This window comes from Coregonus clupeaformis, chromosome 28 (genome assembly GCF_020615455.1).
Source record: "Coregonus clupeaformis isolate EN_2021a chromosome 28, ASM2061545v1, whole genome shotgun sequence".
In the NCBI taxonomy this organism is placed as follows: Eukaryota; Metazoa; Chordata; class Actinopteri; order Salmoniformes; family Salmonidae; genus Coregonus; species Coregonus clupeaformis.
Window position 1 is genome coordinate 20,538,061 of NC_059219.1, and position 19,394 is coordinate 20,557,454.

A 19,394-nucleotide genomic window follows, 5' to 3' on the forward strand; every position below is an offset into this window, starting at 1 on the left:
CATCTGGATGATCCAGAGGAGGAATGGGAGAAGGTCATGTGGTCTGATGAGACAAAAATAGAGCTTTTTGGTCTAAACTCCACTCGCCGTGTTTGGAGGAAGAAGAAGGGTGAGTACAACCCCAAGAACACCATCCCAACCGTGAAGCATGGAGGTGGAAACATCATTCTTTGGGGATGCTTTTCTGCAAAGGGGACAGGACGACTGCACCGTATTGAGGGGAGGATGGATGGGGCCATGTATCGCGAGATCTTGGCCAATAACCTCCTTCCCTCAGTAAGAGCATTGAAGATGGGTCGTGGCTGGGTCTTCCAGCATGACAACAACCCGAAACACACAGCCAGGGCAACTAAGGAGTGGCTCCGTAAGAAGCATCTCAAGGTCCTGGAGTGGCCTAGCCAGTCTCCAGACCTAAACCCAATAGAAAATCTTTGGAGGGAGCTGAAAGTCCGTATTGCCCAGCGACAGCCCCGAAACCTGAAGGATCTGGAGAAGGTCTGTATGGAGGAGTGGGCCAAAATCCCTGCTGCAGTGTGTGCAAACCTGGTCAAGACCTACAGGAAACGTATGATCTCTGTAATTGCAAACAAAGGTTTCTGTACCAAATATTAAGTTCTGCTTATGTCATGCAATAAAATGTCTCGTCATTGTTGGTAATCAAGACTACTACTGTTGTGTCGTCTGCAAACTTGATGATTGAGTTGGAGGTGTGCTTGGCCATGCAGTCATGGGTGAACAGGGAGTACAGGAGGGGGCTGAGCATGCACCCTTGTGGGGCCCCAGTGTTGAGGATCAGCGAAGTGGAGATGTAGTTTCCTACCTTCACCACCTGGGGGCGGCCCGTCAGGAAGTCCAGGACCCAGTTGCACAGGGCGGGGTTCAGACTAAGGGCCTCGAGCTTAATGATTAGCTTGGAGGGTACTATGGTGTTGAATGCTGAGCTATAGTCAATGAACAGCATTCTTACATAGGTATTCCTCTTGTCCAGATGGGATAGGGCAGTGTGCAGTGTGATGGCGATTGCATCGTCTGTGGATCTATTGGGGCGGTAAGCAAATTGAAGTGGGTCTAGAGTGACAGGTAAGGCAGAGGTGATATGATCCTTGACTAGTCTCTCAAAGCACTTCATGATGACAGAGGTGAGTGCTACGGGGCGATAGTCATTTAGTTCAGTTACCTTTACTTTCTTCGCTACAGGAACAATGGTGGCCATCTTGAAGCATGTGGGAACAGCAGACTGGGAAAGGGAGAGATTGAATATGTCCGTAAACACACCAGCCAGCTGGTCTGCGCATGCTCTGAGGACGCGGATAGGGATGCCGTCTGGGCCGGCAGCCTTGCGGGGGTTAACATGCTTAAATGTCTTACTCACGTCGACCACGGAGAAGGAGAGGCCACAGTCCTTGGTAGTGGGCCTCGTCGGTGGCACTGTGTTATACTCAAAGCAGGCGAAGAAGGTTTTTAGCTTGTCTGGAAGCGAGACGTCAGTGTGGGTAACGTGGCTGTTTTTCCTTTTGTAGTCCGTGATTGTCTGTAGACCCTGCCACATACGTCTTGTGTCTGAGCCGTTGAATTGCGACTCCACTTTGTCTCTATGCTGATGTTTTGCCAGTTTAATTGCCTTGCGGAGTCAGTAGCTACACTGTTTGTATTCTGCCATATTCCGAGTCACCTTGCCATGGTTAAATGCGGTGGTTTGCGCTTTCAGTTTTGCGCGAATGCTGCCATTTTGGTTAGGGTAGGTTTTAATAGTCACAGTGGGCACAACATCTTCTATACACTTCCTGATAAACTCAGTCACCGTATCAGTGTATTCGTCTAAATTATTTTTGCGAGCTACCCAGAACATATCCCAGTCCGCGTGATCAAAACAATCTTGAAGTGTGGATTCCGATTGGTCAGACCAGCGTTGAATAGTCCTTAGCACGGGTACTTCCTGTTTGAGTTTCTGCCTATAGGAAGGGAGGAGCAAAATGGAGTCGTGGTCAGATTTGCCGAAAAGGAGGGCGGGGGAGGGCCTTATAACCATATCGGAATTTCGAATAGCAATGGTCGAGAATTTTTGCAGCGCGAGTACAACAGTCGATATGTTGATAGAACTTCGGCAGCCTAGTCCTCAAATTTGCTTTGTTAAAATCCCTGGCTACAATAAATGCAGCCTCAGGATATGTGGTTTCCAGTTTGCATAAATTCCAGGGAAGTTCTTTGAGGGCCGTCGTGGTGTCGGCTTGAAGGGGGATATACACAGCCGTGACTATAACCCAAGAAAATTATCTTGGGAGATAATACGGTCCTGTCTGCGCGATGAACTGAGAACCCATCTGGCTGGACCGATTTTGACAGAATATCCCCAGAGAGCCATGTTTCCGTGAAACAAAGTATGTTACAGGCCTTGATGTCTCTCTGGAAAGAAATCCTTGCCCGGAGCTCGTCGAGCTTGTTAACCAGAGACTGAATATTAGCGAGTAGTATACTTGGAAGTGGTGGGTGGTGTGCGCGCCTCCTAAGTCGAACCAGCAGGCCGCTCCGAGTGCCTCTCCTCCGCCGGCGATGTTTTGGGTCAGCCGCTGAAAGCTAACAAAGGATCTGCTAGTCGCGAGGCCGCCATCCTTGTCGGCGCCAGTATACTGCCTAGTGTTCCCCCTCTTCTATCCATCAGCTTTGTGGACACAAACAGACGTACACACACGTAGACACATACACCTGTAAATATGCACATACACGTACACACACTCAATCTATGATCCAAACATTGCATCAACGGTTGCAACACTTTCAATCAATTACACTTGTACACAAACACACTTTCTCACTAAGCAGGTTGTGAAGATCAAGATGTCCTTGCACGTCTCTTTCCCTAACTCCGACAGCCAACAATATATTCAGAGCTTCAAGTCTTATCAAGTCAAGAAAGCTGAAAAATAATTATACCGAATATACAGCGAAACGCAAGCACAGCTTTGAAATTGATTTGCAAAAGGAATTATTCCCTTACAAATATTTTTGAGAGTCAAATACTGCATTTGGTAAGCCTGATAATCCTTGTATTATTAGTGTGCAGAACAGACTTCAATCGAAGTACATCAATCCATTCCAAATAGAAATTGTTGACCAACAGAGTAGTGTTGTTTGTGATTAAGAAAAACCCAGCATCTTCATTACACAACTTATACAATGTGCTTGTATTTCCTGCATTGTATTGAAACTACAATGGCAAATGTCCCTAGTGCAACTAATGTGAGTGTCGCTTATTGTGTGCCAGAGTAGCAAAACGGGGAAAAACATCTCACAGATGCTTTGCATATTCCATTTGGAAAAACAACACTGAGTTATTTCACCATTCCCACAAAAGTTTATGAAATTGTCCTGACATGCCAGGCAAATACTTTGTTGTCCTTCTTCCATACCACTTCTTGAAACCGTATATGCACGAACTTAGTTGAAAACACATGTTGGTGTTTCAGAAAACTACAGCACTTGAGATGCAAAATCTGCAGAGAGGCCAACCTATCAAAACACTGTCATAGTATCATCCATCAAAACATAAATACATGCATACAGTACATACAAGTAGAAGAGAGAAGCAGCAAGGAGGAGAAGAATGCGGTCTACAAGGCAGAGAGAGGAGGAGGTTTGGGTTGGTCTAAAGCACCTACCTGTAATTTCAAAGCTGATGGATAGAAGAGGGGGAACACTAGGCTTCTGCTGGTTTGGGGTCTGACCCTCTGCAGGCACAGGGAGATACAACTATTAGCAACACAGTCACTGGAAAGGGAGAGGGTTTTGGAAGTTGAGGCATATGTTAAGCACTATTACAGGAGTCTAGTGGTTTTCCAATATGAGACTGAGGCTTGTAGAAAAAATAAGAATGGGAAGCGCTACAGGGAAACACTTGTCGGTCTTTAAAAATGTAGATTGAAGGTGCTCTAATAAGATCAGTCTAGTTACCCGAGAAACTGATCAACAGTCAGTTTTGCATTTTCCTCTCTTGAATGGTTAAGGTTTGGATTTGGGGAGGGTAAGCTGATCCTAGACCTGTGCTTAAGGATGTGTTCTTCTAAGAGCGTGGTGATTTAGTTTACGCATGCAGTGGTGGTTGCTGCAGACTTCACTGAGCCACTGTCTGCCTGTGTCTGCCTCTATCTATATGGCAGCTGGGAAGATTACCCCCTGATTGGGTAAGAGGAATCCTGCGCCAGGAAGATAAGAACACTCTCCTGTCTAACTCCCACACACACGCACTCACACACACTCAGACAGACACACATGGGAACGCATGCACATGCACACTCACAACGCACACACACACACACAGACACACGTGGGAACACAAACATACACATGCATTTCAACAAAAACATTGTCCTTTAATGTCAGTCAATCTTTAACTGCACACTAATTTTGTTGTGTGAAAGACTGAATTTAAAATAGATTAAATTGAGATATTGTGGCACACAATACCCCATAATGTCAAAGTGGAATTATGTTTTTAGAAATGTTAGTATATTAATTAAAAATGAAAAGCTGTAATGTCTTGTGGCAATAAGTATCCAACCCTTTTGTTTACGGCAAGCCTAAATAAGTTCAGGAGTAAAAGTTTGATTAACAAGTCACATAAAAAGTTGCATGGACTGTGATAATAGTGCTTAGCATGATTTTTGAATGACTATTTCATCTCTGTACCCCACACATACAATTATCTGTAAGGTCCCTCAGTCGAGCAGTGAATTTCAAGCACAGATTCAACCACAAAGACCAGGGAGGTTTTCCAATGGTTCGCAAAGAAGGGCACCTATTGGTAGATGGGTAAAAAAAAGTAGACATTGAATATCCCTTTGAGCATGGAGCAGTTATTAATTACACTTTGGATGATGTATCAATACACCCAGTCACTACAAAGATGCAGGCACCCTTACAAAACTCAGTTGCCGGCGAAGAAGGAAACCACTTAGGGATTTCACCATGAGGCCAATGGTGATTTTAAAACAGTTAAAGAGTTTAATGGCTGTGATAGGAGATAACTGAGGATGAATGAACAACATTGTAGTTACTCCACAATACTAACATAAATGACAGAGTGAAAAGAAGGAAGCCTGTACAGAACACAAATATTCCAAAACCTGCATCCTGTTTGCAATAAGGCATTAAAGTAATAACTTTTTGTCCTGAATACAAAGCGTTATGTTTGGGGCAAATCCAACACAACACATCACTGGGTACCACTCTTCATATTTTCAAACATGGTGGTGGCTGCATCATGTTATGGGCATGCTTGGCAATGGCAAAGACTAGGCAGTTTTGTTGGGATAAAAAGAAAACGGAATAGAGCTAAGCACAGGCAAAATCCTTTGTTCAGTCTGCTGTCCAACAGACACTGGGAGACAAAGTCACCTATCAGCTGGGCAATTCACTTAAACACAAGGCCAAATATACACTGGAGTTGCTTACCAAGACAACATTGAATGTTCCTGAGTGGCCTAGTTACAGTTTTGACTTAAATTGGCTTGAAAATCTATGGCAACACTTAAAAATGGCTGTATAGCAATGATCAACAACCAACTTGACAGAGCTCTAATATTTTTTTTAGAATAATGTGCAAATATTGTACAATCCGGGTGTGCAAAGCTCTTAGCTACTTACTCAGAAAGACTCACAGCTGCAATCACTGCCAAAGGTGATTCTACCATGTATTGACTCAGGGGATTGAATACTTATCTAATCAAGACATATTAGAGCTTTATTTTCCATTACATTAAAAAAATATATATACTTTTTCTTCCACTTTGACATTAGAGTATTTTGTGGAGATAGCTGACAAAAAAATGACAATTAAATCCATTTTAATCCCACTTTGTAACCCAACAAAATGTTGGGCACTGTAGATGTCACTGCTGTGTGTACTGTGCATGATAGGACACACATAGTTTGTGTGTGTGTTTGTGCCCTGTGGTGCATCGGTCACAACAGGAGAGATAAATCTATCTTAATCATACTTAAAGGGGCAATCAGCGATTGCTACATCATTTTTAAAAACGTTTAAATTAATTATATATACACATTGATCCAAAGAAAGAATATAACTTATACATTTCTCATGAGCTTAGTTCAACTGTTTAACCCCATCAGAATCCAAAATATAAACTTGTTTTACTCCAATGTGTGTAGACACCGTAATTGTAAACAAACACTGTGTAGACTCAAAACATGGTTGAAACTAAAGCTATGGTATCCTTGCATCAATAGCTATGTCTATGAATTTGAAAGTGGTTACATTTCTCCAGCCCCATCCCTCAGCTGTTTACCAAATCAGTGGCGGGGTGTACACTTTGTTGTTGTTTGAACTGCAGATTGCCCCCTTTATGCTCAAGTTAGCACTTTCTCCTGTGCACTAAACATATTGTCAGAATACAATTATCACTCCACCAACAATTACCGTTCCAACGACAGGAACATCTCCTGATATAATAGCTAATTGTGCTTCCTGCGTAATGGAAATGCTTTTTGTTTTTCTCACACCATCTCCACTGGTGGTGCTTAGTCTTAGAATCTTTGCTAATATAATTACCAGTGCAGCATTGACTTCAACTGGGCTTGACAGGTCTGAGTGTCAAAGCCGGAATGTTCTCACTTTTCTAAGCCTTAAGAGTCACACCAGGACAGTTGACGATGCACAAAGCAGGTTATGTTATGAAAGGAGCCCCACTTCCCTTGTTGACTCTTGCTGCAGTATGCAGTGTTCAAGAGGTGTTATGGTAATTATGTAATGGCTACAGTAATTCTGTAATGCACTATAAGGATATTTGTATAGCACAAAACGTGATATAAATGGTGTTATTCAGATTCTGCTGTTGTTAGGAAATGTGGGAATGGACACAAGATATGGAACTGTGAATACTGTACATGACAATGTGTGTTACTGAATTTGTTAGACACAAGACAACAAACAGGATGACATGTCTCTGATGCTGAAATAATTTGGTGTGCCAACATGTGACAATTTTGTCTTTGTTGTTGTGAAAGATTTGGGACTGTTTCGTACAACCTTTACAAACTTGAGACATGCAACAATATCAGACGTGGGACTAAATTTGTCATGTTATAGCATAGTCTTCTTTGATGTTGATTATTACACATGAGATGGTTGGATGGTTTATGAACATACCACAATCAGATATGCATTAGTTTTTTTGGTATTGAGACAGTTTTACACAGGAAAGTTATAAGAAAGTGTTAGGGACAGATCTAAATTTACTTTGGGGTCGGGTGGTCCAAAATAGGGGAGGATTGTCAAACTAGTTTTTTGCTTTGGGGAGGGTTGTGTGTAGCACATTTTTCCCCTGATTTACATTTGCTCTTCTGCTCATATTTTCCATTTAAACAATGACTTACTTTTGATATTACCCTAATAAAATGTAGAAACATTTGTGAAGGTTTGTTATGGTGTGGCTATTATTAAGCTTTAGCTACTGCAGACCTATGATATGAAGGCAATGCGCCCCATCACTCCAACTGACTCTGACAGTTGAACTTGAGGTGAGGAAGACTGTTTCAGGCCTACCAGAGTTACTCCTATATTCTAACAATATAATGTTTATCTTTATACAAAATATTCTGAAAATGTACGAATTAGCCTCCTTCTGTACGTCTATATCTGTATAGCAGACGCAGTAGCCATCTGACATAAAGAAATGCATGTCGGTGTCGTAGCATGCCACCGGCATACCTCGATCTCTCTCTATCTCTCTGGGGTTAGGCCTAAGCTTCTCTTCCTTTATATAGGCTATATATATATTTATTAAAATGTTAAAATCATACAGTGGACACCTAAGCCTATAGGCCTATTCATGCAATGCCCTAAAAGCCAATAAAAAAATAGTCTATCAAGTTTTGCATATGCTACATGTTGAAACACAAGGAAAAGTGTTTTAGTAATTTGTTATAGGCTGTTTTTAAGAACACGTAAATGTGGCTCATTTGGCCAATATCCCTCGTTTACTGATGGCGCTGCCTGCTCCAGGTCGGATCTGAATGCATATGGATGACTGGTAAATTTCTCAAATGTCTGGTAAATTAAAATCTTCACAGTCATGTTGTCTGGCACCAAATTTTCCTAAAGGAATCGCTGAAATGGCATATTGTTTTTATTAAGATTTTAGAATATTGTCATGAAAATCTGTCGCCGATTAGATGGAAACCTAGCTAGTGCGCTAGTCGCGTGTCACTTTCATTATGCCTGCACATGATGGTTCACCAGCAGCTCTAAACATCTAAAGAATATGCTACCAGCCAAACAAGCTTGTAAGAATTGTACTTAAACTCCCCCCTCATACTCATCTGGAGGTTGAGCTTTTTTTCATATCTATCTCTGTAATGTGTCTGTATCTATGTAATTGTATATGAATTTATGTAAAAATAGGGACCAGAATGGAAATAAGTCCCCAACTTATTTTTTAAATCTTTGTGTATATACACTACCAGTCAGAAGTTTGGCCACACCTACTCATTCAAGGGTTTTTCTATATTTTTACTATTTTTTACATTGTAGAATAATAGTGAAGACATCAAAACTATGAAATAACACATACGGAATCATGTAGTAACAGAAAAAGTGTTAAACCAATCAAAATATATTTTATATTTGAGATTCTTCAAATAGCCACCCTTTGCCTTGATGACAGCTTTGCACACTCTTGGCATTCTCTCAACCAGCTTCATGAGGTAGTCACCTGGAATGCATTTCAATTAACAGGTGTGCCTTCTTAAAAGTTAATTTATGGAATTTATTTCCTTCTTAATGCATTTGAGCCAATCAGTTGTGTTGTGACAAGGTAGGGGGGGGGGCTACATAAGATAGCCCTATTTGGTAAAAGACCAAGTCCATATTATGGCAAGAACAGCTCAAATAAGCAAAGAGAAACGACAGTTCATCATTACTTTGAGACATGAAGGTCAGTCAATCCGGAACATTTAAAGAACTTTGAAAGTTTCTTCAATTGCAGTCGCAAAAAACATCAAGCGCTATGATGAAACTGGCTCTCATGAGGCCCGCCACAGGAATGGAAGACCCAGAGTTACCTCTGCTGCAGAGGATAAGTTCATTAGAGTTACCAGCCTCAGAAATTGCAGCCCAGATAAATGCTTCACAGAGTTCAAGTCACAGACACATCTCAACATCAACTGTTCAGAGGGGACTGTGTGAATCAGGCCTTCATGGTCGAATTGCTGCAAAGAAACCACTACTAAAGGACTCCAATAAGAAGAAGAGACCTGCTTGGGCCAAGAAACACGAGCAATGGACATTAGATCGGTGGAAATGTGTCCTTTGGTCTGGAGTCCAAATTGGAGATTTTTACTGACAAATAAAATCAATCAATCAATCCAAACTGTGCAGCGGCCAATTGATGAATGGAAAGAGACATCTATTGCAAAACACCAAAAAGTTTTATGACATTCAGAGATTGTCAAGCCAAGCCTTTGATACTGGGTAAGCCTACACGGTAGGGAGGGATGCATTTTCTGTTTGTCGAGATTGACATAGTCTATTTATTGTGGTGTTGAAAACACAAACCATGATATCGAAGTGCCCAATGTTGGTATGCTTTGTTTATTGGTTGTATGGTTCATTGGCACAGAAAGCTGTTGGTGGAAAACTCGTTGCATATACAATATTTTATATAATTATAGATATGGCATCAAAATGTTGAAAATCTGATTTCCCCCTAGCTGATCATTGTCTGCAGCCGGTTCTGATTGTAGTGTTAATGAAACAGGCAGGGAGAGTGAGCTCGTCTGGGATGGTCGGTGAACCCCAACCTGGCCCATCGACTGTGAAACAAAAGTATGCTGAAGTCGATATACACGTTTATAAATACAGGGTCGCTAAAGTTATTGTTATTTGTGGTCGTAAACATTATTTTGAGTTCATTCTATGAGGGGGGAGGGTGTTCCATTTATTTTAATGCACAAGGTGAGGGTCATGTGAAAATATTTTTTACGTTGGGGATATTTTTTTTATGACACCTTGAGTTGGACCAGCCCCTCCCCCCAGTACATTTCGATTTGTCCCTTACATATAGGAAAGACTTTGTTATAGAAAAGTGTTATATATAGAAAAGCCTCATTACCATCTTTGTCTTTGAGGTTGTTGAGGTAGGTCAGCAGTTCGGCGTTGGCCTGGACACAGTACACCTCTCGATTCTGGAGCCCTCCACCACACAGGCCGGTCTGGTTGCTACGCCGACGGTCCTGTTGGCTTAGCAACGAGTCCACTCTACAGTCGCTCCACTCTGTAGTCCTCCATGTGTAACTGTGACGGTGACAGACAGAGATGGGTGTGTGGGTGTTATGCTGTCAAAACACATTTGTAATCTGACTGAGGTTTCTTTAGCTAATCAAATCCCTGACATGTCTGTGCTATAAAAACACATTTGTGACTTGTGTGTTGATCTGTTCAACCTGCATCTGAGGCTGCAGCTGCAGCTGCCAAACTTGAATTACACTAATCCTTATCGTTCCATTTCAACTTCAATAGCTATCAGCTCCATTTTTGGCTAATTGCTTCCAATCCATGTAACACATGAGTAATATGAAAAGGTACATTTTAGTTCTAAAAATAATCCATTTTCAAAGGCTATGTTACGGCACCAATCTTTCTCCATATGCTCTCTCCTCCACCACACACACAGGCCCACACAAACAAACTCCTAAGGGTCACCCAGGAGAGCAAATTAGCTAGGTGAAGTAGCTAATGGGAAATCAACAGGAGGAATGTATCACCTCTGTCAGTGAGAATCCAGTAGACTTTGGGATGTTAGTGCACTAAGTGGTTCCAATTGGTTGAACATTTCCTGGAGGGCTATCAGGTTCCTGAACTATGTACAGTAGTATCTTTAGACACACTGATCCTACTGTGTAATACATTACATTTGGACACGACATTACGTAATTTTAAATTCCACTAATACAACATTGATTTAACCCACTTTCAAGCTCTAGGCCTCTCATGATTGTTCAGTATCTTTCTCACCATATATTTAGTGTAAAACTATAACTTCCACACATACAGCCATACATCCTCACTCACGTGGCACAGGGCGGTACTCCATCCCACTGGGGGTCACATGGCTCTGTCTCCTCCAGCGGCGGGCAGTCCTCCCCCTCCCCCACGGAGAACTGGAGCATGCGTCTGGTCCTGGAGCGTTGGCCCCGGGGGGACTCAGGGTCTGGGTCTATACAGGCCTTGGAGCAGGGGCCCCAGTCTGCCCACTCGCTCAGCTCACAGTCCTTAGCGAGGATGCAGGACTGGACCGTCAGAGGGAGGTCCCTGGGTAGACACCGACTGGAACACAGAGGAGAGGTGAGAACAGAAGTGGCAAGGTCAGTAATCTGAGATCTGTCTGCGGTCTGCCTGCAATTTGAGACAGTGGATGTGAAAGCTGGTCCTGAGGGAGCCCTGTGTGTGCTGGTGGTCCTAGACCAAAGCATTAGTGGTCAGTGGGTTTCAAAGTCAGTCGAGGTACATTTTGAGGTAGAATTTGTGGAATGTTGGTTTTCGTACTGTCTATTGCAGTGTATCATTCATCAAAGAAGCACACATTGTCTTACGTCAGATAGAGCATTGTGTAGGATTGACGCTACCACCTGTCGGAAGACAATGGGAAGCCAGGGGTCATTCATCAATGAGCTGGACGTACAGTGCCTTCGGAAAGTATTCAGACCCCTTGACTTTTTCCACATTTTGTTACGTTACAGCCTTTTTCTAAAATGGATAAAATATAATACAATCCTCAGCATTCTACACACAATACCCCATAATGACAAAGCGAAAACAGGTTTTTAGATATTTTTGCAAATGTATTAAACATTTTAAACAGACATACCTTATTTACATAAGTATTCAGACCCTTCGCTATGAGACTCGAAATTGAGCTCAGGTGCATCCTGTTTCCATTGATTATCCTTGAGATGTTTCTACAACTTGATTGGAGTCCACCTGTGATAAATTCAATTGATTGGACATGATTTGGAAAGGCACACATCTGTCTATATAAGGTCCCACAGTTGACAGTGCATGTCAGATCAAAAACCAAGCCATGAGGTCGAAGGAATTGTCCTTAGAGCTCAGAGACAGGATTGTGTCGAGGCACAGATCTGGGGAAGGGTACCAAAATAATTCTGCAGCATTAAAGGTCCCAAAGAACACAGTGGTCTCCATCAATAAATGGAAGAAGTTTGGAACCACCAAGACTCTTCCCAGAGCTGGCCGCAAGGTCAAACTGAGCAATCGGGGGAGAAGGGCCTTGGTCAGGGAGGTGACCAAGAACCCAGTGGTCACTCTGACAGAGCGCCAAACTTCCTCTTTGGAGATGGGAGAACCTTCCAGAAGGACAACCATCTCTGCAACACTCCACTAATCAGGCCTTTATGGTAGAGTGGCCAGACGGAAGCCACTCCTCAGTAAAAGGCACATGACAGCCCGCTTGGAGATTGCCAAAAGGCACCTAAAGACTTTCAGACCATGAGAAACAAGATTCTCTGGTCTGATGAAACCAAGATGGAACTCTTTGGCCTGAATGAAGCATGGTGGTGGCAGAATCATGCTGTGGGGATGTTTTTCAGCGGCAGGGACCGGGAGACTAGTCAGGATTGAGAGAAAGATGAACGGAGCAAAGTACAGAGAGATCCTTGATAAAAACCTGCTCCAGAGCACTCAGGATCTCAGACTGGGGCGAAGGTTCACCTTTCAACAGCCAAGACAACACAGGAGTGGCTTCGGGACAAGTCTCTGAATGTCCTTGAGTGGCCCAGCCAGAGCCTGGACTTGAACCCGATAGAACATCTCTGGAGAGACCTGAAAATAGCTGTGCAGCAACGCTCCCCATCCAACCTGACAGAGCTTGAGAGGATCTGCAGAGAAGAATGGGAGAAACTCCCGAAATACAGGTGTGCCAAGCTTGTAGCATCATACCCAAGAAGACTAGAGGCTGTAATCGCTGCCAAAGGTGCTTCAACAAAACACTGAGTAAAGGGTCTGAATACTTATATAAATTAGCAAATATTTCAAAAAAGCAGTTTTTGCTATGTCATAATGGTGTATTGTGTATAGATTGATGAGGGAAAAAAACTATTGAATCCATTTTAGAATAAGGCTGTAACGTTATAAAATGTGGAAAAAGTCAAGGGGTCTGAATACTTTTCGAATGCACTGTAAGTACATTATACTAATACTATCATGTACTATATTGAACTAATACTTGTACTATAGTAGCATTTACGTTATACTAAGCATGTTGTAATAAGCTGTACTCAAGAATCCTTAGGGAACGGACTGGCATTGAACCCTAGTACTCAAACCATCAGTCATCACACCTTAATAAACATGCATAAAAAAAGTTGTAAAGGGTTTTGTACAACAGCCCCCACATTTAGGTAGTGAATTTGATTGCTGTTTCAAATCCGGCTCGAAGGGCCATGAAAAAGAGGGGTTTTGTACATGTAATTCAATACGAAACATAAAGTTACTTATACTAGGTTCATACCTACATCAATTCTGAAGGGTTGTGCCTCAAAAGCATTAGAGTGGTAACAACAACTGATCAATCACCAAAAGCAATCACTCTGTTAATCATTCAACTTGCAATTAGAGCTAATGAATAAACGCTGCCTCTTTAAGCTCCTTCAAATTATTAGGAATTAAAGCCAACCATTTTCTGTTCCTCGCTCTGCAGTGTGCATCGTCTTTCCCCTGAGGCGTTGCAGCTGATGAGCTTTTAGTGCTAATTACAGCTCTGCTTCATTTAGAAACCTCTCATTTAGACGACGCCAATGCCAACCTTCACCTCTAGCTTCTCACACTTCGGCTAGAAATGGTTTGAAAACGCTTGAAAAAGAGTCTGAGTTGTGTTTTTAACCCCTCTGTCTCCACAGATCAAGATACCCTTGAATTATTTGATGTGGTGGGCCTGCAGGTGTGACGTCACAACGAGATTAGTTGTGCTGCCAACAAGGCACGCTGATAGAGTTAATTCTCAGTGAAAAACATTCAGGAATTAAAACAAAGGTTTTGTGACACAGTGAGGATAATGGCTCGCTTCCTGACTCAGATGAAACTTCACACATACTTAAAAAGCCTTAAAGCGTCCATTGACCCTTTTCACGGCAACTCGATCCCTTTCAGTATTTAATGTTTTTGTTGTGTCGACTTTTTATTATATTCTGCATTGTTTTGGGGGTTTTGAAGTCTTGAAAGTAGTCATTATTTTTGTATCTCCATCAGACAGAATAGGGACAGACAAACAATTTCATTTGAAATAAGAGAGTATTAACATTTCAAAAACCCTCAAACTCTCATTTTTAAACCACTAAAGGTTATACAACAAACAACAAGAAATTCCATGAAATTCCACAAAACAGAGTTTGGTTTTTGAAGAATATCCACATTGAACACAAACATGGTCCTCTGTAGCTTAATTGGTAGAGCATGGTGCTTGTAACGCCAGGGTAGTGGGTTCGATCCCCGGGACCACCCATACGTACAAATGTATGCGCACATGACTGTAAGTCACTTTGGATAAAAGCGTCTGCTAAATGGCATATTATTATTATTAGACAAGACTTTGGCTAAGAAATATGTTGTACAATTGAAGCCTACAAAACAGGCTGTGCTATGTGGGTCAGGGAATGTGAAACCCTGTGAGAAATCCTTTAACAATCTTATTTAGCGCCTTGATGAAAACACAGTTTAGAAAACAGAGTGGAATGGTTGTAAGGCCAATGAGGCCAGTGAAGAGAAACATAAGCATGGTGCCATTTGGGACACTCAAATTTGAACTAAAATATATAAAGTTATACTTTCTAGAAGTGCTTCTGGTGGTAAATGGAAACCTCAGAGGCCACCATGCAAGCTGGAACCTACAGTAAATAGCCTACACATGCATGCTGATTTCATATGATTACATGTGAAGCCAGACACTATTCTACAACCAGGCTATAGCAAAGTCTAATGAGTCAAGAGAAAGCTGTGGCCCAATGATCACAGATGATGATCAAACAAAATGGGAAATGAAGTCAGCAATATGTTCGGAAGACGACTGCCTAGATTCACTGGGCTATCTGTTCAGAGAGAACCCAGCAAACCGGGAACATTTTCAGAACATTAGCGAAGATTCTCATTAAGTTCTAGTTAGGGTTTTATCTAACATTAGGATGATAACATCCCAAAAACATACAAAGAATGTTTTTGATAACAAAATGTTTTTTTTTTAATGTTTTAAATAAAATATCCTTGGAATGTTCTCTTAACATTCACTAAGATATTGTGCACAACATCTGTAACAACCACCACAGAACATTCCCCCAAATGTTCTCATTAGGTTTCCAGGTAATGTAATAACACAACAAAATATGAGAGCAACGTTCTGGGAACATTCTTGCAACATCAGGCAAATGTTTTATACAAACATTGTATAATCATCATCACAACTGGACAGTTTTTGCGTTATGAGAACATTGCCGCAACCTAACTAATGTTCTGGGAACTTCCACAGAAACTATTTTGGTTTGCTGGGAAGTTTGTTCCACTTTTCTGAAGTGGCAAAAACAATTATGAATATTTCAGAACTAGAAATAAACAAATAAAATATTAATATTTACGTTCCTAAGGGCATGAGATTTATTTTCACGGTTCTTTTGAAATATTTGATCCCAGCCACTGCTGAGAAGTTTGCACCAACAGCGCATTAATGAATGTATTTAGTACATAATTGATCAAATCTGTGGCATGTGACACATACATAATGTGGATATAATGCTATATAACGGAGACCATAGCTCTCCTTGCTAGAGATGAAAGACCTCATGGATTCTAAGATGAGAGGTACCATGCTGACATTTGAAGTTACTGTCACTCAGCATAAAACAAAGACATCATTCAACGCCAAATAAAGAGCTTCAAGGCAAGACAGGGTTAGGGACAGCCTCAAGCCAAGACAGGGCCCAAGGAAATGTCAGTTTACTTGGAGGGCACGCATGCAGTCTTGTCTACTATATATTGCATATAAGATACAGTATGTGAAGAACCTGAATCATCAAGTATTTGGCCAACAGCATTTAAAAATAAATGACTGTACTTTTTTAAGTTGAACTGAAATTACTCTTAGTAATCAAGCTTTTTGATTTGAAATGCTTTTCTCTTTCCTCACACGTAACAATACCAATACAATGATGTGCATTGTGCAACTCATCCTGCTGTTTTACAGTCGAAGATCACAGAATACTTTTCAAAGTGCTTTACAAAGTGCTGGCTACGATTCAATCCCTGACATGGAATGAGCACCAGTGAATATAGAGTTGAAAGTAGACACCAGAAAGTGGGAGTGCTCCATTGCTTTGACAGCAAAGCAGAGACAAATAACCATTCCCCTACCTGTCATCCACTGTACATCAGTACAGTACATCACATCACAACATAATACTGTGCTTACAGTTCTGAAGGAGATAAAAACAAGGGGGCCTGTTACAAGGGCCTGTTTAGATATGTGGCAGGTTTGTGCCTATTTTAAGATTGAGTGTTATTTAAGGACAAGCCAAGAGATAACTCACTATGATGACTCACAGAATTACAGTTCTGAAAGGACAAAAACACATGGTTTCCTATGACCAATGAAATATCATGGTTTGCCCATTTAGAGTAAAAGTACAATTTTAAAGGACAACCAGCACACAGACACAAACTAAGACAACAGCATTACCCCAGACCCTGAAATACTGATGCTGAGCCACTTACCTGAGTCCCACCGTGCTCCCGTTCCTGTGTGCACAGGACACCGTGCGACTCTGGTATCCCACCTGGATGTCCCAGAAGGGACTCTCCTGCCTGTTGAGCCGGTTCCTGGTCCGTTTCTTCTGGATCAGCTCCCTAGTATCAGGGTCTTTGACCCCAGGCCTCTCCCTGGCCCCCCCTTTACCCTTCCTACGCTTGGCCTGCCGCACCGGCCGGGAAATGGGGAGAGAACAGGACGTCCAGGGCCCCACCCTGAGGCTGTACACCCCCTCAGGCCCCTTACAAGGCCCTGGCTTACAGGTCTGGAACTCGGTCAGGTTGGGGCAGGCGGAACCCCCGAAGAGCGGAGGCACCAGGACACTGCGCACCCGGTTCTTTAGGCCGGTTCCACAGGTTTTTGAGCAGGACGTCCAGGGGGTGAACTCAGACACTACACAGTCCTGAGGGCAGGGGATGAGGCAGGCCTGCTCTAGTCGAGGCTTGGGCTCAAAGTACTCACAGATGGTGTCCTCTCCGGGAGACTCGTCAGACTTTAGTATGCAGCCCACCTCCCGAGTCTGAATGCCCTCCTCACCCCCATTGCATACGTATGGCCGCATGCCCCCAAAGGTCCTTGCTGACACGGACACACACTGGTTCCAGGCACCCAGTTGCCAGTCGTAAAGGTCCTTGTGCCAGTCACACACACGGAAGCAGTTCTGCTGGTTGGAAGGCCGCTGGGACTGGTCACAGTTAGTGTGGAGGGTGGTCCAGCCGTCCACATGGGCACACCACACAGCCCGACTCTGGCTGCCTCCTGGGCCACAGTCACTGCCCATGCATCTGCCCCATGGCCCTTGGGAACACAACACAGACAGGGTTAAAATAACATTGAAATAGGCAAGAATTAGGAATTTTAACATCAAATGGTAAAGTGGATATAGTGTACACTATACAGTATATCAATTGATGGCAAATTGATTATTTTAGGGCTTACTTGATCAAATTGCATTAATGTACTTGGTGATGAGGGAATTTAGTGGTACAGTGGTAGGGTTCTGGGGCGGTAGTTTATGGATCATTTGGAAAAAGCAAACCAGGACGTAGAATTAACCCACATCCGCAGGCGCAGTGGACGGATCGATGGAGACCAATAATGTCATAAAGAACCCCGACCACGCCTTCATACCCGCCGACAGAGACATACAGCACATTTACAATTCATGCACTAAAAGATTAGTACATCAGCTATTCGACTATAGCTCCCCTTTCAGCTCCACGTTATTACTCTGAATGAAGTCTCCATTGCAGCCGTAACACGAGAGCTTTCTCTGGCTTTTAGCCCCACACCAAACCTCATCACACTAAAAAAGCTGCGGCTTAATAGCAGTGTTGTTCATTGAGTCATTCAGCTCAACCTAATCCGTGACCATGTTGTGCTCTGACACTGTTATCCACAGGCTAGTGATAGCACAGAACAACCGAGAAAGAAGAGGAGACTAATGGACAGCTTCACCTCACACCAACCCCTTCCATCTACAGCCAATTGATTGTGTTAGAGCGTGGCCTCAGGCTGAGTGGTATCCGGGTGAGGGTGCCTTGTGTTTACCCATGATGCCCCATGAACCGATTGCCCCCCTGTGGATGACAAAGGACACTAGTCTGGATGAAACAGGCTGAAACATTTCCTGCAATTATCAGACGCAAATGCCTCAGATGACAGCCTATTAGTGGACTCATCTCCTCTCTCAGCTGCTGATCTTGCTGGTAGGAACTGGCTTCAATCAGCGTGTCAAGCATGTCCACAGAAGCCTCAAAGCACATCACACATGGCTGTTTTATTTCCCCCTATATCAACACTAGATCAATGCCCTGCTGTCAGACTACACATGTATCATATATAGTTGTGATTCAGGGGATGTCTGGACATCCGTTGGCTACCGATCAGATTGGGGTTTATTTAATAGCCTTTTGAAATGGGGTGTCTGGGGTTTTCGGCACAAAAGAGGCAGGGGGTAAACTATCTGGAGCATTCCCAAGGCTTATCCCTATATGCTGTTTGCCTGAGTAAATGTAACCGTAGCAAAATGATTTCACCAATAACAAAAGGAGCTTCCTTTGAAGTTTTGTTCAACACATGGTGTGAGCGGTGGGATTTTAGCAGTGATTAGGGTATTGGCACACCATGATGAAGACAGTATGACATGAAACACATTCATTTTGGAGCTGTAGCTACATGTCATGGAAGCCAAACTGACATCCTCTCATTGAATGCTGTTAAAAACGTGAAACAGCTCTTTAATCACAAATCATTGTAGGATAAGGTCATCCATGTTGGTCTGAGTCATGGCGTTGTGCTTGATGAAAGAATGAAGTACAGAACTAACATTTGGTATGTCAACAGTTATCAACATCAACGGTCTGTATAGTATACTATAAATTACAAACTGGGTGGTTCGAGCCCTGAATGCTGATTGGCTGAAAGCCGTGGTATACCACGGGTATGACAAAACACTGCTCTAATTACGTTGGTAACCAGTTTATAATAGCAATAAGGCACCTTGGGGGTTTGTGGTACATTGGCCATATACCACACCCCCTCAGGCCTTATTGCTTAAATATATAACTCAGGGGG

The 19,394-nt window shown here is 42.6% G+C and overlaps 1 protein-coding gene across 1 annotated transcript in view; it reads right to left on the reverse strand.

The window, feature by feature from the left end:
- Window positions 1-18,372, reverse strand: part of LOC121560990 (thrombospondin type-1 domain-containing protein 7A-like) — a 62,944-nt gene extending 44,572 nt beyond the window's left edge. Inside the window, exons 1-5 of the mRNA XM_045208348.1 lie at window positions 18,369-18,372; window positions 16,784-17,615; window positions 11,084-11,338; window positions 10,125-10,306; window positions 3,657-3,725 (exon numbers count right to left, since the gene is read on the reverse strand). Of these exons, the coding sequence (XP_045064283.1) occupies window positions 3,657-3,725; window positions 10,125-10,306; window positions 11,084-11,338; window positions 16,784-17,615; window positions 18,369-18,372 (1,342 nt within the window). The remainder of the gene's footprint in view (window positions 1-3,656; window positions 3,726-10,124; window positions 10,307-11,083; window positions 11,339-16,783; window positions 17,616-18,368) is intronic.
- Between the last annotated feature and the right edge of the window lie 1,022 nt (window positions 18,373-19,394).